We start from the raw sequence: 19,017 nt of genomic DNA on the forward strand, positions 1-19,017 counted from the left end.
CTTTGGATACAAATTTTCTATATACATGGTAGAGGAGGGGGCATTTCCAAAAATTATGTGATTAGAGCCACTTGAAAGCCTTAGTGCGAGGAGGGGATGGTGTGGAATATCGTAACCCCATGAAACATGGTTGTCATTATATATATAAATGGTAACAACATGCTAGCTAGGATTTTCCTGGATATACAACTATCTTGGAAGCACCACTGTTGTGCTGAGATTCGGTGAACCCAGATCACAACATTGGTAAAAAAAATCCTGATATGTGCTTCATGCATGGATCATTTTGTTCTCCTTCTCTCTGTGTGTCTCAATCCAGAATGAGTCTGAATTCCGTGACAAGCTTTCCCCCATCTACCTGTCTCTCAACTTCTCCTTGGACCCAGAAGCCCCGCCAGATGCACATGGTCTGAAGCCCATCCTCAACTACCTCACACACACCTACATTGAACAGAAGGTACAGATTGTAAGGGTGGTGGATTGTCTGTTAAAGCTGGGTTTGGCAACCAAGTCAGTAGAGAGCTTTCAACGTTCTTAAAGATATGCTGGGTCCCATGGATTCATTGATTAGGACCTTCCTTCCTTCTTCCCTCTCAGGGTAGAATGAAGCACAGCTTCAGCCCAACTGTAGCATACAGCAAAAGTAAAGGCTTCCCCTTGACATTAAGTCTAGCCGTGTCTGACTCTGGGTGGTGGTGCTCATCTCCATTTCTAAGCCAAAGAGTCGGCATTGTCTGGTCATGCGGCCGGCATGACTGCATGGAGTGCCATTACCTATTGATCTACCCACATTTGCATGTTTTCAAACTGCTAGGTTGCCAGAAGCTTGGGCTAACACCGGGAGCTCACCCGTCTCCCTGGATTCAAACTGCCGACCTTTTGGTCAGCAAGTTCAGCAGTGAGCACAAAATAAAAGTGTTCAATGTATTGTTGAAGGCTTTCATGGCCGGAATCACTGGGTTGTTGTAGGTATTTCAGGCTGAATATGGCTTCTAGAATACTTCTAGAACATGGCCATACAGCCCGAAAAAACTACAACAACCCAAAAATGTTCAAGTTGTGCCTCTCTCCTGTCCTGAGCTCACCCCAGAACAGTATCCTGTTCTAGCAAAGTCTTTTGACCTTCCTCCTGCTTTGGAGATACCACTATAAACCACTATATAATAGTACTTCTCAAACTATTTAGTGTGGCAAGCTGTCAGTCTTTTTCTCAATATGCCAGACGCCAGTGTCATATTTCTGCAGGTGTATCATATACTGGTTGTGCCTTGCCAGAGAATGTGTGTCTCAATTTGGTTGCTTGTGTTGTTTGGAGGTGTGATATTTATTAGCACAATGATACAGCTCACTTGCTTTCTGCATCAAGCTTATTGTAGGCCCCCTTTACTTCATAGGAATGATGGTATTTTAACTAATATAGAACAACAGAACAACTGGATGATGTGACTGGACAATGATTTTAACAAAGAGACATTGTTGATATACGTTTTTATTGGTTCTATATGGTTTTTATATTATATGGCAAATGTTTTTAACTGTATTTTACGGTATTGGGGCGTCGAATTCTTACGACTGTAAACCACCTTGAGTCGCGTTTGGACTGAGAATGGTGGTATGCAAATATGGTAAATAAATAAATGTCTATAATTTTTATTGTTAATGCTGTTTACTCGTGTTTTAGCTTATCTTGTTTGTTGTTATATTGTTTTAATGTGTTATTATTTCTCTAATTTATTTTATGTAAGTTATTTATGTATGTTGTGAGCCACCCTGAGTCCCTTGGGGAGATGGGGTGGGGTACAAATACAGTTGTATTATTATTGTTGTTGTTGTTGTTATGCCATGACTTCATGGCATAATAATAATAATAATAATAATAATAATAATAATAATAATAACAACAACAACAACAACAACAGCAACAACAACTGTATTTGTACCCCACCCCATCTCCCCAAGGGGACTCAGGTAGGCTCACAACATACATAAATAACTTACATAAAATAAAATAGAGAAATAATAACACATTAAAAGTCATGGCAGTTGAACCAAATGCCTTTTTGGCAACCTTTCACAGTTCATGGATTTTTTTTTATTGTGTAGGAGTCTACAAGAGGTTAGCAACATTTTGTGCAGACTAACTTAATCCTCCTAGAACTAATATCAAGAGGTGCATCTGATTGATATCTGGTCTTCCTTGCCCAACAGGCTCAGATTCAGCTTGATTGTGGTGAAGACAATGTCTGCGTCCCTGATCTCCACCTCAGTGTCTTTGGGTAAGGGTCTGCCTTCTTTTCCTCTACCATAAGCAGGGAAGAAACAAGGTAACCATATGCTACTCATGTGTCCTTGACTAGCGAATCAAGGTAGAACCCTCCTCCCACCCTGCATTTCCTTTTGTAGATATGCAGCTGAAAGCAGAAACAGTGGTCCCTTGATATCTGCTGGGGGTTGGTTCCAGGATGCCCCATGGATACCAAAGCTGTGGATGCCCAAGTCCCATTATATACAATGCCATAGTAAAATGGCATCCCTTATATGAAATGGCAAAATTAAAAATATTTCCAGCCTTGCATGGTTGATGCACGGATGCAGAATCTGTGGGCACAGAGGCCTGAGTATATAACCCTTCAGAACCTCCTCAGCAGGGACTGTCTCCCTCCCTTTAGTAGCCTACTCTCTTGTCAATCAACTGTACTTTCTTAACTACATGTTAACACGTTAGTGAGATCCTAGGAGCCCCCAGCGGTGCAGTGGGTTAAACCCCTGCACCGGCAGGACTGAAGACTGACAGGTTGCAGGTTTGAATCCGGGGAGAATGTGGATGAGCTCCTCTATCAGCTCCAGCTCCTCATGCGGGGGACATGAGAGAAACCTCCCACAAGGATGGTAAAACATCAAAACATCCAGGCGTCCCCTGGGCAACGTCCTTGCAGACGGCCAATTCTCTCACACCAGAAGTGACTTGCAGTTTCTCAAGTCGCTCCTGACACGACAAAAAAAAAAGTGAGATCCTGGATGAGGAAGGTGAATTTCATGCAGTTATATCTCCAAGTGTTACTCTAAAAAAATTCTCACCTTGTAAACAACACAATCTTACCTGCTCCTCATCAAAACATGGCCATGTTCATATTGTAGAAGAAAAGAAAATGAGCAGAGACACTTCCAGCTGTTTTCCAGCAGAGGTCCTTGTGAGTCTTTGTAAATATCTTCTTAATTCCGAAATACCTGGACATGTCTTCGCTCTTTCCTCCGCTCTCTAACAACATGGAAAATGTGAATTTTGAGGGGGATTTTTGTTGTTGCTAGAACAAAGCGTAACAGAGAGTTGCAGTAGTGTAAATCCGAACCCATGACACCATAATTCACAAATGCAATGTCACTGTGCACAAAAACAAATATATACTTCTCCCAAGCATGGTTGTGGTGTTGGAGTCTCATGGAACAGCAATCCTCCTTCCTTACACAGTTGACCAGGGGTCCCCAAACTAAGGACTGTGGGCCGAATCTTGCCTTCAAGGCTATTTACCTGGCCCCTGCCCTAAACTTTAGACTTAGGGTAGCTCTAGCTCTGAAATGACTTGAAGGCACACAGCAACAACAATCCTAATTAACTTGACTATCTCACATCAGCCATCAGTTTAATCCCTGGTCTCTCTAGGTAGAGAGACCAGGGGAAGACCTATGGTAGAACCCCTGGAAAGTTATTTCCAGGATGGCCCAGTGTTGTGTTTCACTAGAGATGTTTGTTCCAGATCATCAAATATCATTGGAGAAATCATGCTGAGTTTCCTTTCCCTTATGTTCTTTCCTCTTTCGCAGCCTTGAAAAGGTTCCTGTTTCAGAGTCTAGGTAATCTGGATTTTGACTGTTGAGGATAAACATTAAGCATTTGAGAGGAAAGCAATAGAACTCCAGATATCCAATACTGGATAATAAACTTGGAAAGGCGTGTATTGTGGTTATTTTCCATCAGCTGTATGTTTCACAGTAACCCTAACAATGTTAGCAACATGCAGGAAAACACGCAGAAAGATTTGTAACTGATGTAGAAAACACCTTCATTCCCAAATGGAAGACATGTGGGGTGATGACACTTCGTGTTTCAGAGTCATTTGTTTTGACATGTACTCTCACTCATTCTTGGCCTAACTCTTTTTCAGGGACCATTCTGTTGTCTACCTGGGAGACAAGAATGCGCTGAACCTCTCCTTCCATGCTCAAAACCGTGGAGAAGGCGGAGCCTATGAGGCTGAGCTCCATGTTATCATCCCACCGGAAGCGGACTACACAGGAGTTTTGCGGAACCATGGGGTAGGTGCTTCCTCATCTTTTATTAGGCATTGCAACCCACTGGTTGGAAATAATGGGTAATGGGTTTTAATGTATAGACTGCTCTCAGCTGAAATAGAAGAGATGGTACATGTGGGTAAAGCTGTTCCATTTTCACAATTCTTGATGCTTCTTTGGAGATGGTTTTACCCCCATCCCATCCTTTTCTTCCCTTTGCAGAGTAACAGACAACAACCACTTTCCCTTTTTATATTGATTTCTCTTTGCCTTTCTCTCTAGAACTTTTCCATCCAGAGTTGCAACTATGATACTATCAATGATACCAAGATGGTCATCTGTGATCTTGGCAATCCAATGAAGGCAGGCATTAGTGTAAGTGTCTGGGTGGGCACCATGCTCTAATACTTGTTTGGGTCAGACAATGTTGGATTGGTAGAAGCATTTCCTTGAAACCTAGAGTGTAGTAGGAAAGCCTGGTACAATGCATGTACAAATTAAGCAGAATTTGGAAATACTTATCTTTTTTGAAAGCATGGATCCCAGAATCTCACAGCAAATATGTTCACTGTCATGCTGGCCATGAAATTCTGGAAGCTGTACAGTGTTCCCTCGCTACTTCGTGGTTCGCTTTTAGCGGACTCACTGTTTCGCGGGTTTTTGAAAATATTTATAAAAAATATTAAATATTTATGTCCAGTGGAGTTCATGGAGGCCAGGTACCCCAGAAGTGTGACGGCTTGAGGCATGGCGGGGAAGGCCTGCCTCCCTCGCCTCCACAGACCCCAGAAGTGTGGCGACCTGAGGCATGGCAGGGAGGCCTGCCTCCCTGGCCTGCTGCCACCTGCGTGGCTCCGGAGGCTCTGTGGAGGCCATGGAGGCAGGCAGGTGCCCTTGGGATGGGCTGGGAGGTGGGTAAGGAAGCATGGGTAAGAAAATAATATATAAAATATATACAATAATATATAAATATTAAATTAATATGGCATCCCTACTTGACTAATGTGAACTATCAGGGGCTTTGTGACTAATCTCTATCTTTCTATGTCTCTCTCCTAGCTCTGGGGTGGGTTACGCTTTACAGTGCCTCGCCTCATTGATGCCAAGAAATCCATCCAGTTCGACTTTCAGATCCACAGGTAAAAACACAAGGATCCCGTTTACCATGATCCCTCTTACCTGCCCTTTGATTATTCCCAGTTAGAAATGCACTTGGCAGTTGGGTGTTTCTAGGAAATGTCGGTCATTAATGGTCTGATTGAGGAGCCCCATGGTTCTCCAAGTCACAGTTTTAAGGCACTGACAACTTGAAAAATCTCTGTGGTGATTTTTCCTAAGATGTTTGGGAAGCCTGTATAATGGTGTAAATACTTGATGCTTTGGAGGGAAAACATAGAGAAACGTATGTTTCATGTTTGGAATCACATGCTCAAATGACTTGGGTGACCTGTATCCCAAAATTCTAACATTTCATACCAAAGTGTTCATGTGAAATCCGATTGTCATACACAATCTCTTTCTTCACAGCAAGAACGCAAACAATTCCCACAGTGAGGTGGTGTCATACACCTTGAATGTTAAAGCTGCTCTCCGCATCTCACCTCGTGGGTAAGTGCGAAGCCAGATACTATTTATTTATTTACAGTATTTATATTCCGTCCTTCTCACCCCGCAGGGGACTCAGGGCAGATCACAGTGCACATATACATGGCAAACATTCAATGCCATAGACACAGAACATATATAGACAGACACACAGAGGCGATTTAACTTTCCAACTTCATGAGGGTATGTTTGAATTCCAGCCAACAGGGGAGCTGTTGCTTCACTTTTAACTTGTGACACTGATGGAGTACTTCCTCATTCTTTTGCATGATGTTGGAGATTTTTATGCTGTCATAAATTAGTTAAATTAGCCTCCTCACATAAGCAGTACCTAAATTTCATACTTGACAGATGCAATTGTCTTTTGGGCTGCAAAAGTTGACAGCAAGCTAGACAAATGGTCAGGAGCTTACTCCACCCTGGCCTGGCTCCGAACTCATGGTCTTTCAGTCAGTAGTGATTTTAATGCAGCTGACTCGCAACCAGCTGCGCCATAACGCAGTCCAACACAGCCCTGTACAAAGGAAGCAATCTGTTGGAGGTGTTATGCAGAGCTCAGTTACTTTTTGACTGCAAGCCCCAGGATCCCACTGGCCACTTTGGAAGTGGTGGACTGGTAGTTTGTAGTTCAAATGTGTTTAAAATCCATGCCCCTTCCCCACCTCACCTGGGAACCTCCCTGTTGCTGCCATTTCAGACCAAGGAATGTGTGTTTGAATCAGACCCAAACAGCTCCATTCAAGCCCTAAAGCTCTATACTCTTGTGCTAGCTCTTAACTTAAAATGGACAAAAAAATGGCTTCATGGACAAAGAAACTTTTTGGGATAGAATATTGAATTCTGAAAACAAAACAATTACAAAAAATTACTTGAATGGTCCACAGAGACAGGGCTAATCAAAGACTGTATGGCCAAATGGGCAGCAAACATAGGACACTCTATTAGACTGGAAGAGTGGGGAAAAATTTGGAGTAAAAAAAATACACATATGCTTCTGATTTGAAAGAAAACAGGTTAAAAATGATGTACATATGGTACATCACCCCCCCCCCCCCCCCCAAATTAGCCAAATGCTATCCAAAAGTTAATGACAGATGCTGGAAGTGTGAAGAACAAACTGGCTCTTTCTTCCACATGTGGTGAACATGTGAAGTAGCCAAATCTTATTGGAAAAAAATACATGAAAAATTAGAAAAGATACTGGAAATAAAAATAGAGTTAAAACTAGAACATTTCCTACTAGGGATGTTAGATATAGAGATGGAAAAGAACAAGGACAAACTCTTCAATTATTTAGTAACAATGGCCAGAATAATTTATGCGAGAGCCTGGAGAACAAATGAGACTCTGACACAGGAACAATGGTTGATGAAGATCATAGACATTATGAATATGGACAAATTGGCACAACTGATGAATACAAACCAAAAATGGACTGGTCTTTAGTAAAGAACTTTATATCACAAGAAAACTTCAAATTGATTATTGATTTAAGATAAAAAGTGGAATACAACGCTCTTGATGAAGATGCTGTAAGACTGACAGCTTTAAATGAAGGGAAGATTTCAAAGAACATTATTACTGACGTGAAGACGATTGGAAGCTAGATTTCCCAATCCAACGCCAACTACCCACCCATTTTCCTTTCCCCCCCCCTTCTACCTCCACCCCACCCCTAGCTCCACCCCAACTTTCCCTTGGTGAATCTTTTATCTTTTAAACGTACTGTATATATACACGAGTATAAGCCTAGTTTTTCAGCCCTTTTTTTAGGCTGAAAAAGTCCCTCTCGGCTTATACGTGAGTCAATATTATTTACTATTGAATTCTGTTGTTGTTGTTGTTGTTGTTGTTACATTTATCATTTTACTCTTATTATTATTACATTTATTATTTTACAGTTATTACTATTATTATTACATTTATTATTTCACTCTATTATTATTGGAAGGATACATAAGCACATTTACATTGAAGAAGGTTAGAATAATGGTTTAATCAAAGTTGGGCTGTCTTATCTTAAATTACAGTTTTATGTAAATATTCAAAAATATTTAACCTTCTGATGCCTCCATTAATGTAATTGTATTGATATCTATTTATATTTTGAAATTGACCAGTAGCTGCTGCATTTCCCACCCCTCGGCTTATACTTGAGTCAATCCATTTTCGCAGTTTTTTGTGGTAAAATTAGATGCTTCGGCTTATATTCGGGTTGGCTTATACTCGAGAATATACGGTATTTTGTAAGAAAATCTTAATAATTTTTTTAAAAAAACGATACCCTGTGCTACCTACACAAAGAAAATACTTTAAATCCTATTGTAACTGGATTCATAAACAAAATGCGTGTATGCTGTATACATGAAGTTTTGGGAGTAAACCAACTTTGTTGCTTTAAAACAATGGTGCTCTTATGTCAAAGTGCAACCCAGGCCGAGCGACAGCTCTTAACTCAAAAAGCTCTTAAGTTAAGATGCTCTTAAGTAGAGGTTGCACTGTATAAATGTTTTAAGGAATTTAGACACCTGTCACTTGTGAACAGTGAATTTGTGATTTTATGTCACTAAAGAAGAGTAGGTAAGGAAAGGAATCTGAGCTTGGGAAAGATCAAAGAACATACAAAATGTCTAAACCCACAAAGATCACAGGCAAACCATTGCTGTACGATGTGGGCTTTGATTTTGGAGGAAGCAGGATGAGAATTCAGTTCTTGTACATTCTGGATTTGCCTAACGTATTAAAAAAGCCATTTTCACTGCCCGTTTTTAAACCCTGTTGCTCTGTTCTTGCCTTTAACCGACTTGCTTTGTCTTTCTACAGAGCTTCCATGCCTGACACAGTATCTCTCCCAGGCTCTGGTTGGGTTCCAGGTCGATCGGTGCACCGAGAGCAAGATGTGGGCCCTGGTGTGTGCCATGTCTATGAGGTGGGTGTGATTACCTGAGAAAGAGGAGGCTGCTGCAGTGATCACAGTTTGTCTTTGGGCAGGATTACTCTTATTTTCAGAAGCATATCTTTGCAGATTATAATGTCTGGAGGTTTTGTGAGTTCCACAGTCTATGCAGGTATTCTTCCACCTCAATCATGCATAATTGTAGTACAAATAGCATCTTGTGTGATTTGTAAATGAAAATTTCTATTAGATCAGCGTTTCTCAACCTGCGGGTCGGGACCCCTGGGGGGGTCGTGAGAGGGTTTCAGAGAGGTCGCCAAAGACCATCAGAAAACACAGTATTTTCTGTTGGTTATGGGGGCTCTATGTGGGAAGTTTGGCCCAATTCTATCATTGGTGGGGTTCAGAATGCTCTTTGATTGTACGTCAACTACAAATCCCAGAAACTACAACTCCGGAATGTCAAGGTCTATTTTCCCCAATTCCACTAGTGTTCACAATTGAGCATATTGAATATTTGTGCCAAGTTTGGTCCAGATCCATCATTGTTTGAATCTACAATGCTCTCTGGATGTTGGTGAACTACAACTCCCAGCAACTACAACTCCTGAATGTCCAGGTCTATCCCTCCCCCCCCCCCCCCCCAACACCAGTGTTCACATTTGGGCACATTGAGTATCTGTGCCAAGTTTGGTCCAGATCCATCATTGCTTGAGTCCACAGTGCTCTCCGGATGTAGGTGAACTATAACTCCAAAACTCAAGGTCAATGCCCACCAAACCCTTCCAGTATTTTCTCTTGGTCACGGGAGTTGTGTGCCAAGTTTGGTTCAGTTGCATCATTGGTGTAGTTCAGAATGCTCTTTGATTTTAGGTTAACTACAAATCCCAGCAACTACAATACCCAAATGAGAAAATCAATTATCCCCCCCCCCCCCCCCCAACCCCACCGTTTTTCAAATTTGGGCATATTGCATATTTCTATCAAATACACCCTGCATATCAGATATTTATATGATGATTCATAACAGTTGTGAAGTAGCAACAAAAATAATTTTATAGCTGGGGGTCCCCACAACATGAATAACTATATTAAGGGGTCGCGGCATTAGAAAGGTTGAGAAACACTGTATTAGATGGATGTATCTGAAGGGAAATCCTATGGCTCAGGAGTACAGCACATGCTGTCACAATGTGGACCCTGTGCATTCTCAATTGGAAAGAACTCAGGCAACACATGATAGGAAGACTTCCCTGTATCACAGAACAATGTCTGTCAAAGTAGTCAACAGTAAGCTTGGTGAGGCATTAGTTTGATCTGACATGAGGAGGCTTTCTATGTTATTTGATTGCTATTCCTTCAACTCTCACACATTTTTTTCTGCAGTTTGCAAATGAGGGACCAAGTGCCATCAGCGAGGGGATCTTGGACATCAGCTGCCCACTTCAGATGACAGGGCGACCTGTGATGTATGTTACACGCTATATTGTGCCAGCAAATTGTACCTCCAGCCACCCTGTCAACTCATTACGCCTGCAGGTAAAAGCTGGAAAAGGAGTGAAAGGTTCTGGGAGATTGGTTGGGGATGTGAATTTGTGGGTCAGAGTTCAGACTCTTCACCTTCCTAAACCCTGTCTTTTACCTTTAAATTGCAACACAATATATTTAGATACATAAATTGTGCATGGTTTAGTATGCAGTTTGTCCACACACAACATTGCAATTTTGCTTCTTGTTCCAATGTGCAGCAGTGGCAAGAAAGGCAAACTGCATGTTAGGGATCATTGCAAATGAAACTGCAAAGAAGGCAACCAGTCTATCAGGACCTTATTACAAACAACAATGTAGCCATGGTTGGAGCATTGTATCGTTCTGATCTCCAGATCTCAGAAAAGACCACACAAGAAATTTTTCAAAGATTATTATTATCGCAAAAGCACAGTATGTCACAGCAAACGAGATCTCTATGCTGGATTTCGTATCACAAAATCACAAGTCAAACACTTCCCAAGCGTCTAGGACTGTGTGATGTATTTTCGAATGATGCGCGCAGATCCAAGTAAGGTGGCCTTTTGCAGTTGACAGATCGTGATTTTGTCAATGTTTATTGTTTCCAAATGCCAGCTGAAATCTTTTGGCACTGCACTCAGTGCGCCAATGACCACTGGGACCACCTGTACTGGTTTATGCCAGATCCTTTGCATTTCGATTTTGAGGTCTTCATAGCGGCTGAGTTTTTCCTGTTGTTTTTCCTCAATGCGACTGTCACCCGATATGGCGACATCAATAATCCAAACTTTTTTCTTTTCCACAACCGTGATGTCTGGTGTGTTGTTTCCAAAACTTTGTCAGTCTGGATTCGACTGACAAAGTTTTGGAACAGTGTCAGTCGAATCCAGACCGACAAAGTTTTGGAACAAAGTCATGTTCATTTTCCATGACCTTTGCAGGTTTATGATCCCACCAATTCTTTACTGATGGCAGGTGGTACTTGTGACATAAATTCCAGTGAATCATTTGGGCCACAGAGTTGTGTCTTTGTTTGTAGTCCGTCTGTGAGATTTTCTTGCAACAGCTGAGGATATGGTCCATGGTTTCATCAGCTTCCTTGCACAGTCTGCATTTTGGGTCATCAGCTGATTTTTCGATCCTGGCCTTAATTGTATTGATTGTGATGGCTTGCTCCTGGATATTATTATTATTATTATTACTATTACTATTATTATTCAGTAAAGGTGGTCCAAGTGGTGATCGGCACACTGGGTTCAGTGCCTAAAGACCTTGGCCTGCACTTAAACACAATCAGCGCTCACAAAATTATAATCTGTCAGCTGCAAAAGGCCACTTTACTGGGATCTGCACACATTATTCGCCAATACGTCACACAGTCCTAGACACTTGGGCAGCCAGCAGAATGAACTTGTTTGCTGTGGACTCATCTAGTTGTGTTTCAAATAATAATAATTCAGACTGACAGAGTTTTGGAACAAAATACTCCTGACCTCACGATCATGTTAAATAACAAAGTATGGATCGTCGATGTTGCAGTCCCAGTTGGCAGCAGAATTGATGAGAAGCAACTGGAAAAACTGACAAGATATGAGGATTTAAAGATCAAACTGCAAAGAGACTGGCACAAGTCAGTAAAGGTGGTCCCAGTGGTGATCGGCACACTGGGTGCAGTGCCTAAAGACCTTGGCCTGCACTTAAACATAATCAAAGCTGACAAAACTACCATCTGCTAGCTGCAAAAGGCCACCTACTCTGATCTGGACGCATTATTTGCCGATACATCACACAGTCCTAAACACTTGGGAAGTATCCAGCGTGTGATCCAATACAACAGCCAACATAGTAATCTCATTTGCTGTGGACTCATCTTGTTGTGTATCCAATAATAGTAGTAGTATTTTTAAATTGTATTTTATGTCTTTGATATTGACTGTAAACTGCTCCAAGTCGCCTGTGAGCTGAGGGGGGCAGTATATAAATGTAGTAAATAAGTAAATAAATAGTACTAGTAGTAATAGCAATAATAATAATAGTAATAGTAATAATAATAATAATAAACTTTATTTATATCGTGCCCTATCTTCCCAAGGGGACTCATAGCAGTTTATCACAAATATCAGCAAACATTCAATGTCGTAAAGAAACTGAACAAGGACAAAATAACCACCCCACCCATATCCCTAAAACAAACAAATCAAAAATAATGACACATTCTCGAAAGTTAAACAATAGCATCCCAAGTGATGCTGCAATATACAAGATACAATTGGAGCCCGAATTATTATTATTGGGATTGTCAAATGACCAGACAAAACCATTAAACTACAAAGTTTATAGATGTGTATCATTGTTTTTATGAATATGAAAATTAAAAATTTTAAAAAGTAAGAGTAAAAGACAATGTAAAATAAGAAGTGGTGTAAAAACAAATTAAAGCAAAGGTATGGACAAGGTGTTTTTTTATAAGGTGTTAATTGCCAAATGAAGAATCTGCTAAGAATTGTGGTTTGGTGATTTTTCCATTCCATAATGAGCTAGTAAACTATGCTATTAACTGTGGAGAATTTATTTGCAAAGGTGCTTTAACTAACATATATTTTCTCCTCCTCCTTCTCTTTTCTTTCTCTGGATACTTAGCTGGATCCACCTCCGACACCTTTCCCGTGGCAGGAGCAGTACTATGTGCAGAAGCAAGATGGTGCATGGAGCAGTGGATCTGGGGGGCACAGCTTCAGCCTGGTAAGCCTAGCACTGATATCACTCTCTGCCAAACTTGTCTCTAAAGCAGTCTTTCCCAGTTGGCCAGGACTGGTAGTCTAAAAGAGTGCTTCCTAAGCTGTATGATGTGTGGTACTGGTGATGGCTTTGCCACTCTTGCCACAGTGGTTCTTTACTTACAGTCTGTTGATTTGCACCCATTGGTTGTTACATTATGGAACATACACTGGTTCAGGCAGTTAATGTACCCACAAATAAGCTTTAGGGAAGCTGCCCACACTGGTTGTGTAACTCACTTTGATGTTTGTCCTTCCTTTTTTGTGCTACAGGGATGTAAAGAGGGTGAATGTTTCCAACTACGTTGCCACATGGGGGCACTACAACGACAGGAAAGTGTCAGTTTGCGTCTCTACTTTCGTATCTGGTCTAAGAGTTTTCAGCAGGTAAGCACCAAACTTGTCTGATATCTGCCAATCCTCATGAAGTATAATCCTAGGGCAAATAAACAATTGGGGCATCGACTGAGAGAGAGGTGTACTGTAGTTTGCTGGACGTTTCATGGTATTCATATTAGTAGAGTTTTGCCTCTAGTTGTCTATCAGTTTATAGACAACTAGAAGAAAAACTCTTGATTCCACAGCATGGAAGTAAAATGAGATTGTCGTGCGATAGTTGCGTGGTGTGGATAAACCCCTGAGGAGAGCCTACTTTCCTCCACCAACTTGGCTTCCTTCTTCTGTGACCTTGGTGCATGCATCCACATGACATCATATTAAAAAATCTGTCTTCAAGATAGCATGTTGTTGTTCATTAGTTCAGTTGTTTCCGACTCTTCGTGACCTCATGACCAGCCCACGCCAGAGTTCCCTGTCGACCATCTCTACCTCCAGCTCCTTCAAGGTCAATCCAGTCACTTCAAGGATGCCATCCATCCATCTTGCCCTTGGTTGGCCCCTCTTCCTTTTGCCTTCCACTTTCCCCAGCATAATTGTCTTCTCTAAGCTTTCCTTTCTTCTCATGATGTGGCCAAAGTACTTCATCTTTGCCTCTACTATCCTTCCCTCCAATGAGCAGTCGGAGGGAAGTATGGACTGGTTGGATCTTCTCACAGTCCAAGATAGCATATTAGAATATTATATCAAGGGGGCCACAGTGGTGCAGCAGGTTAAACCGCTAAGCTGCAGAACTTGCTGACTAGAAGGTTGGCAGTTCGAATCGTTGTTAGCCCCAGCTTCTGTCAATCTAGCAGTTCAAAAACATGCAAATGTGGGTAGATCAATAGGTACCGTTTCGGCAGGAAGGTAATGGTGCTCTATGCAGTTATGCTGGCCACATAACCTAAAAGGCGCCTACGGACAACAGCAGTTCTTCGGCTTAGAAATGGAGGTGAGCACCACCACCCCCAAGAGTCGGACTAGACTTAATGTCAAGAGAAAACCTTTACCATTTTATATTATATCAATTCAGCAGAAAGCAATGAATTATACCTTTTCTGGAGTACAACTTCCAAGGCTTTGGAAATGAATGGACTGTGTAGTGCAAAATTTGCTACTCATTCTTTTCACATTGGTGCTGCTTCTACAGCTAATCTACAAGACTGGGACCTCATGATATTCAAAGAGTAGGGAGATTGTGGTCTCAAACTTTCAAGAAATAGACCCGCCCCTTTTCTCAATAGGGAGGGAGTAACCTGTCTTTTAGTGGCAGGGCAGCCATGACTGGTCCTCAATGTGAAAGGATTTGCTATTCAAGCCTCTCAATAATAATCCTTTTGGCATGCTGTCACTGCTGCCATTTGGGGGCCTAGTGTAGGTACAAAAGAAATAGTTATCTCCCCACCCCAACCCCATCCCTGCTTCAAACGTGTGCATTCACATAACACTGTAACTATCTCTGTGTTGGTGGTGAACTGCAACTCCCAGCAGCCTCTTGTCAGCATAATCAGTGGTGAAAAAAGCTGAGGGTTGTAGTTCACTGACATCTGGAGGTCTAATGCTGTGATCCCTATTCCTAGGGCATTGGAGTTCTCACTCACGGTGGGTGACTTCTAGATTGTCTCACTTATGGAGCAACTAGGACTGATACTGGAAGAAGGGATGTTAAAGTGGTTTGCCAACCAATTGTCAAATCATGGAATCGTAGAGGCTTTATGGGCTATTGGTTCCAACCTCTTGGTCCATGCTGGATCTCCAGCTAAAACAGTGGGTCTCATCCTGTGTGGAAAGACCCTACAAAGTTCTTTGGGGATTATCAGCTGATAATTTCTGGATCACCACTGGTCCAGAGACCCTTACTTTGAGTAGCACAGAACCAGTACTTTTGAGTGAGACCAGGTTGTTTTGGCCTTCAACTCCCAGAAATCCTAACAGCTAGTAAACTGGGATTTCTGGGAGTTGTAGGCCAAAATACCTGGGGACCCACAGGTTGAGAACTAAATCATCCCCAACAGGTTAGTTGTCCAGCCTATTCTTGGAGACAGCCATGGAAGGACACCCTGCCACCTCTCTGGGCAGTTGGTTCCATTGCCAAACTCCTCCTTCAGATCCTTATAATGTTCAATGAGAATTTACTGTCCTGTAATGTCGAACCTCTGGGGCAGCAAAGACTGGACCTGCCTCTTGTCTTTGTGGCAGCCCTTGAAATATGTAGAGTGCGATCACGTCACCACTTAGTCTTCTCTAAACCAAACTGAATGTGCCCAACTCCTTCAACCTCTCCTCATATGTTTTGTTCCCCATACCTTATATCTTTGTTACCCTTTTCTGAGCCTGTTTCAATTTGTCGATGTCCTTTTTGTAATAATATGTGAAGGTTGGAGCGCACTTGCATTGCAGCTGCTGTCCATTCTGAGGACAGGGATGGAATCTACCTCTCAGAAGTGTGATTCGAGGAATCACTGGTATAATTTACTGTTGCTGCCAATCACTAATAGATATAGATCCATGACTGGTTTGCCTCAGGATGTCTCTTGGCGGTTATCTGCTCAGAACATGGGCCATGGTGGTCTCCACTATTGTTTACAATCCTGCATCTGACTCCCCTCATTTTGTTGAGAAATAGGCAGCCTTGGTAGAGAACAACTCAATCCCTCTTCAGCTCTGTTCTCCCAACAGTGTCCTTGGAGAGGTTGGAGAAGGCCATTTATACTACTACAGTGGTTCTCAACTTGTGGATCTCCAGATGTTTTATCTTTCAGCTCCCAGAAATCCTAACAGCTGGTAAACTGGATGAGATTTCTAGGAGTTGTAGGCCAAAACACCTGGGGACCCACAGTTTGAGAACTACTGCTCTAAGTCATTAATAAAGATGTTGAACAGAACCGGGCCCAGGACAGAACCCTGTGCCGGGTTCTGTTCAACATCTTGTGGGTAGTATTCACATATGATTTTAATACTACCCACACCTTTTTAACATTACAACATGCTCTCACATTAACTTTCTTAATAATTTAAAGAGAAAATGTGAGGGAAGGAAGAATCTTTCCCTATTTAATTTCTAAAGCTCTTTTGCCTGCTAAGCCAATTGAGCTTCTAAAGCTTGTATAAGGTGTCTTGTGAATTCATGTTGGCTAATAAAAATATCACACTATTGCCGATTTAGGTGAAAGAAAGAGAACAGAATGTAGCATGTCTTTGATTCAGAGCTTGGACAGAAACTCCAGTCCAACCCCCTGCCAAGAAGCAGGAAAAGCACATTCGAAGCACCACCGACAGATGGCCATCCAGCCTCTGTTTAAAAACCTCCAAAGAATGAGACCACCACAATCCAGGGCAGAGAGTTCCATTGCTGAATAGCTCTCAAAGTTAGGAAGTTTTTCCTAATGTTCAGGTGGAATTTCTTTTCCTTCTTTGGAGGCTTTTAAACAGAGGCTGGATGCCCATCTGTTGGGGGTGATTTGGATGTGATTTTCCTGTTTTTTTCGCAGAGGTTGGACTGGATGGCCCACAAGGTCTCTTCCAACTCTATGATTCTATATTCTTCCCTCCAACAAACACTTATAGAGTAACCTCACACATTTACTTATATATGTATACCTGGTCTTTGCCAGTCTTTCACTTGTTCTCCATGTGATGGCAGTAGCATCTGATATAAAAAGGAATGGGAGATGACAGTAAAGCAGAGGATGGATACTCATTATATAAATGCAATGAAATGTACACTGCCAGTAAAAAATAGTTCTGTCTCTTTCCAATATAAGGAATATGAGTGTTTGCTTTTCCTATTTTTTTAAAGTTTCAAAGTGATTTTTTTTGTGAAAAATGTGGTGGGGGAGATGTGTTTGGCTAAGAGGTAAGGTCTGCTCTGATATAGCTGACCACCCAGGATCTTTGAGAAGCCATTATTTAATTGATCTTTCCTGTTTGTTATACCCTTGCAGAAGGAGAGCAATCCCCATAACATCCAGTGTGAAGCCGTCTATCATGTACAGAAAGTGCCTTACAAAATCCAACTGGAGAAGCAGCCCCCTGCCAGCATGAAGGTGAGCATTGGGATAAGATTAGACAAAAATAGTTGCAAACTACTAGTAATAATAGAAGTCAAATAAAAATATTGTTAGTAGTAGTAATAATAATGTATTACTGAGTTTTAAAAATTAATAGGGACAGGATATCATTGAAAGTCAGACCTACTCAGGTCACAGCATTTCCACTTTCTGTGGATCATTGTGAAAGCTTGTCATTAAAGCAAGCTGATAGGAAGGGAATCCATCCATTGGAAATGTGGTACTGGAGGAAATATCTATGGACAGCATAGACTGCCTTCATGAAATGCAGTTAAATGATGGAATTTGCTACCACAATATGTACTGATAGTTATTGGTTGTTTGTTGTTTGTTTGTGTAAAGAACGTATCAATGCCACCAATAAAATGTAAAGACGTGGTGTTAATCCCACCAAATGGGACCACCAAAAATGTAAGAAAGTTCCTAGACTGCTATTAAATTAAACTGCCACCAATAAGTTTAGAGACGCTGGTCTTAAAGTCTCTATTTATCCCTATTTGCGTTGTGAGGTAACTTTGGTAGAGTGGAATGCACCGAACGTAAAATCAATGGAGGAGGCAGATTTAAAATACAAAGAGAACAAGTTTATTATTAAACAAAGCGTAATTGTTGCAATATTGAGATGTTGAGCTTGGCATATGCTTGATGGTTACAAAATGGCTTGGTTGAGATACATTCAGGCTTTAGATGTTACAATCTTAAAAACTCCTTCTTCAGTGAAGTGCTTTATTATTTCAGTGTTCCCTGTTGTGAATATTCACACTGTTTGTCCTATACCGGATCAAACCACTGATCTCCAGTCTTCCACTACTGGCGATCCTAAAACCCCCTCTGTTAGATCCTTTTTAACTCAAGCAATCTAACGAGGTTTCCCTTCAGCTCCCTTGCTGAAGAAATATTCACAAACACTAAAACTAACTGAATCTATACTGCTTCACACCACAGAGCCCTAACTGTCTCTGCTCCTCCTCTCAGGGTCTCATCCTCCTGACTGAAACTAACTCAGAGTCCCTATCTGACTCTGCTACCCTCTCTCAGGGTCTCTTCCTCCTGACTGAAACTAACTCAGAGTCCCTATCTGACTCTGCTACCCTCTCTCAGGGTCTCTTCCTCCTGACTGAAACTAACTCAGAGTCCCTATCTGACTCTGCTACCCTCTCTCAGGGTCTCTTCCTCCTGACTGAAAATTAACTGTCCCTTTCAAACCTTTTTCTCCTTAAGCTCCGCCCACCTCCTCTTCTTGCCTTGTCACCATGGCAACCTATCTCTCACAGCTAGGACATGGCAACCAATGTAAAACATAAATACAGTTTAAACACATTATAAATAACACTTTATAATAAACATATCTCTACACCTTCCCCCCCAGAAAAATTATTTTTGGACCATTCTCAATCCTAGAATGGCAAAAATAATTCCACATATTATTCAACAATAAATACATATACACCAATTCTGAAAGGGAAACATATTATGGTTAAGTACATTTCAA

General features: G+C 41.5%; 1 protein-coding gene across 1 annotated transcript in view; it reads left to right on the forward strand.

Moving 5' to 3' along the window:
- Positions 1–19,017, forward strand: part of ITGA5 (integrin subunit alpha 5) — a 112,136-nt gene that overhangs the window by 82,208 nt on the left and 10,911 nt on the right. The window contains exons 18-28 of the mRNA XM_060763032.2: positions 320–457; positions 2,209–2,276; positions 4,164–4,314; positions 4,573–4,665; positions 5,350–5,429; positions 5,818–5,898; positions 8,719–8,824; positions 10,178–10,330; positions 12,941–13,042; positions 13,351–13,464; positions 17,400–17,501. Coding sequence (XP_060619015.2) covers positions 320–457; positions 2,209–2,276; positions 4,164–4,314; positions 4,573–4,665; positions 5,350–5,429; positions 5,818–5,898; positions 8,719–8,824; positions 10,178–10,330; positions 12,941–13,042; positions 13,351–13,464; positions 17,400–17,501 — 1,188 coding nt within the window. The remainder of the gene's footprint in view (positions 1–319; positions 458–2,208; positions 2,277–4,163; positions 4,315–4,572; positions 4,666–5,349; positions 5,430–5,817; positions 5,899–8,718; positions 8,825–10,177; positions 10,331–12,940; positions 13,043–13,350; positions 13,465–17,399; positions 17,502–19,017) is intronic.

Source organism: Anolis sagrei, chromosome 2 (assembly GCF_037176765.1).
Source record: "Anolis sagrei isolate rAnoSag1 chromosome 2, rAnoSag1.mat, whole genome shotgun sequence".
NCBI lineage: Eukaryota > Metazoa > Chordata > Lepidosauria > Squamata > Dactyloidae > Anolis > Anolis sagrei.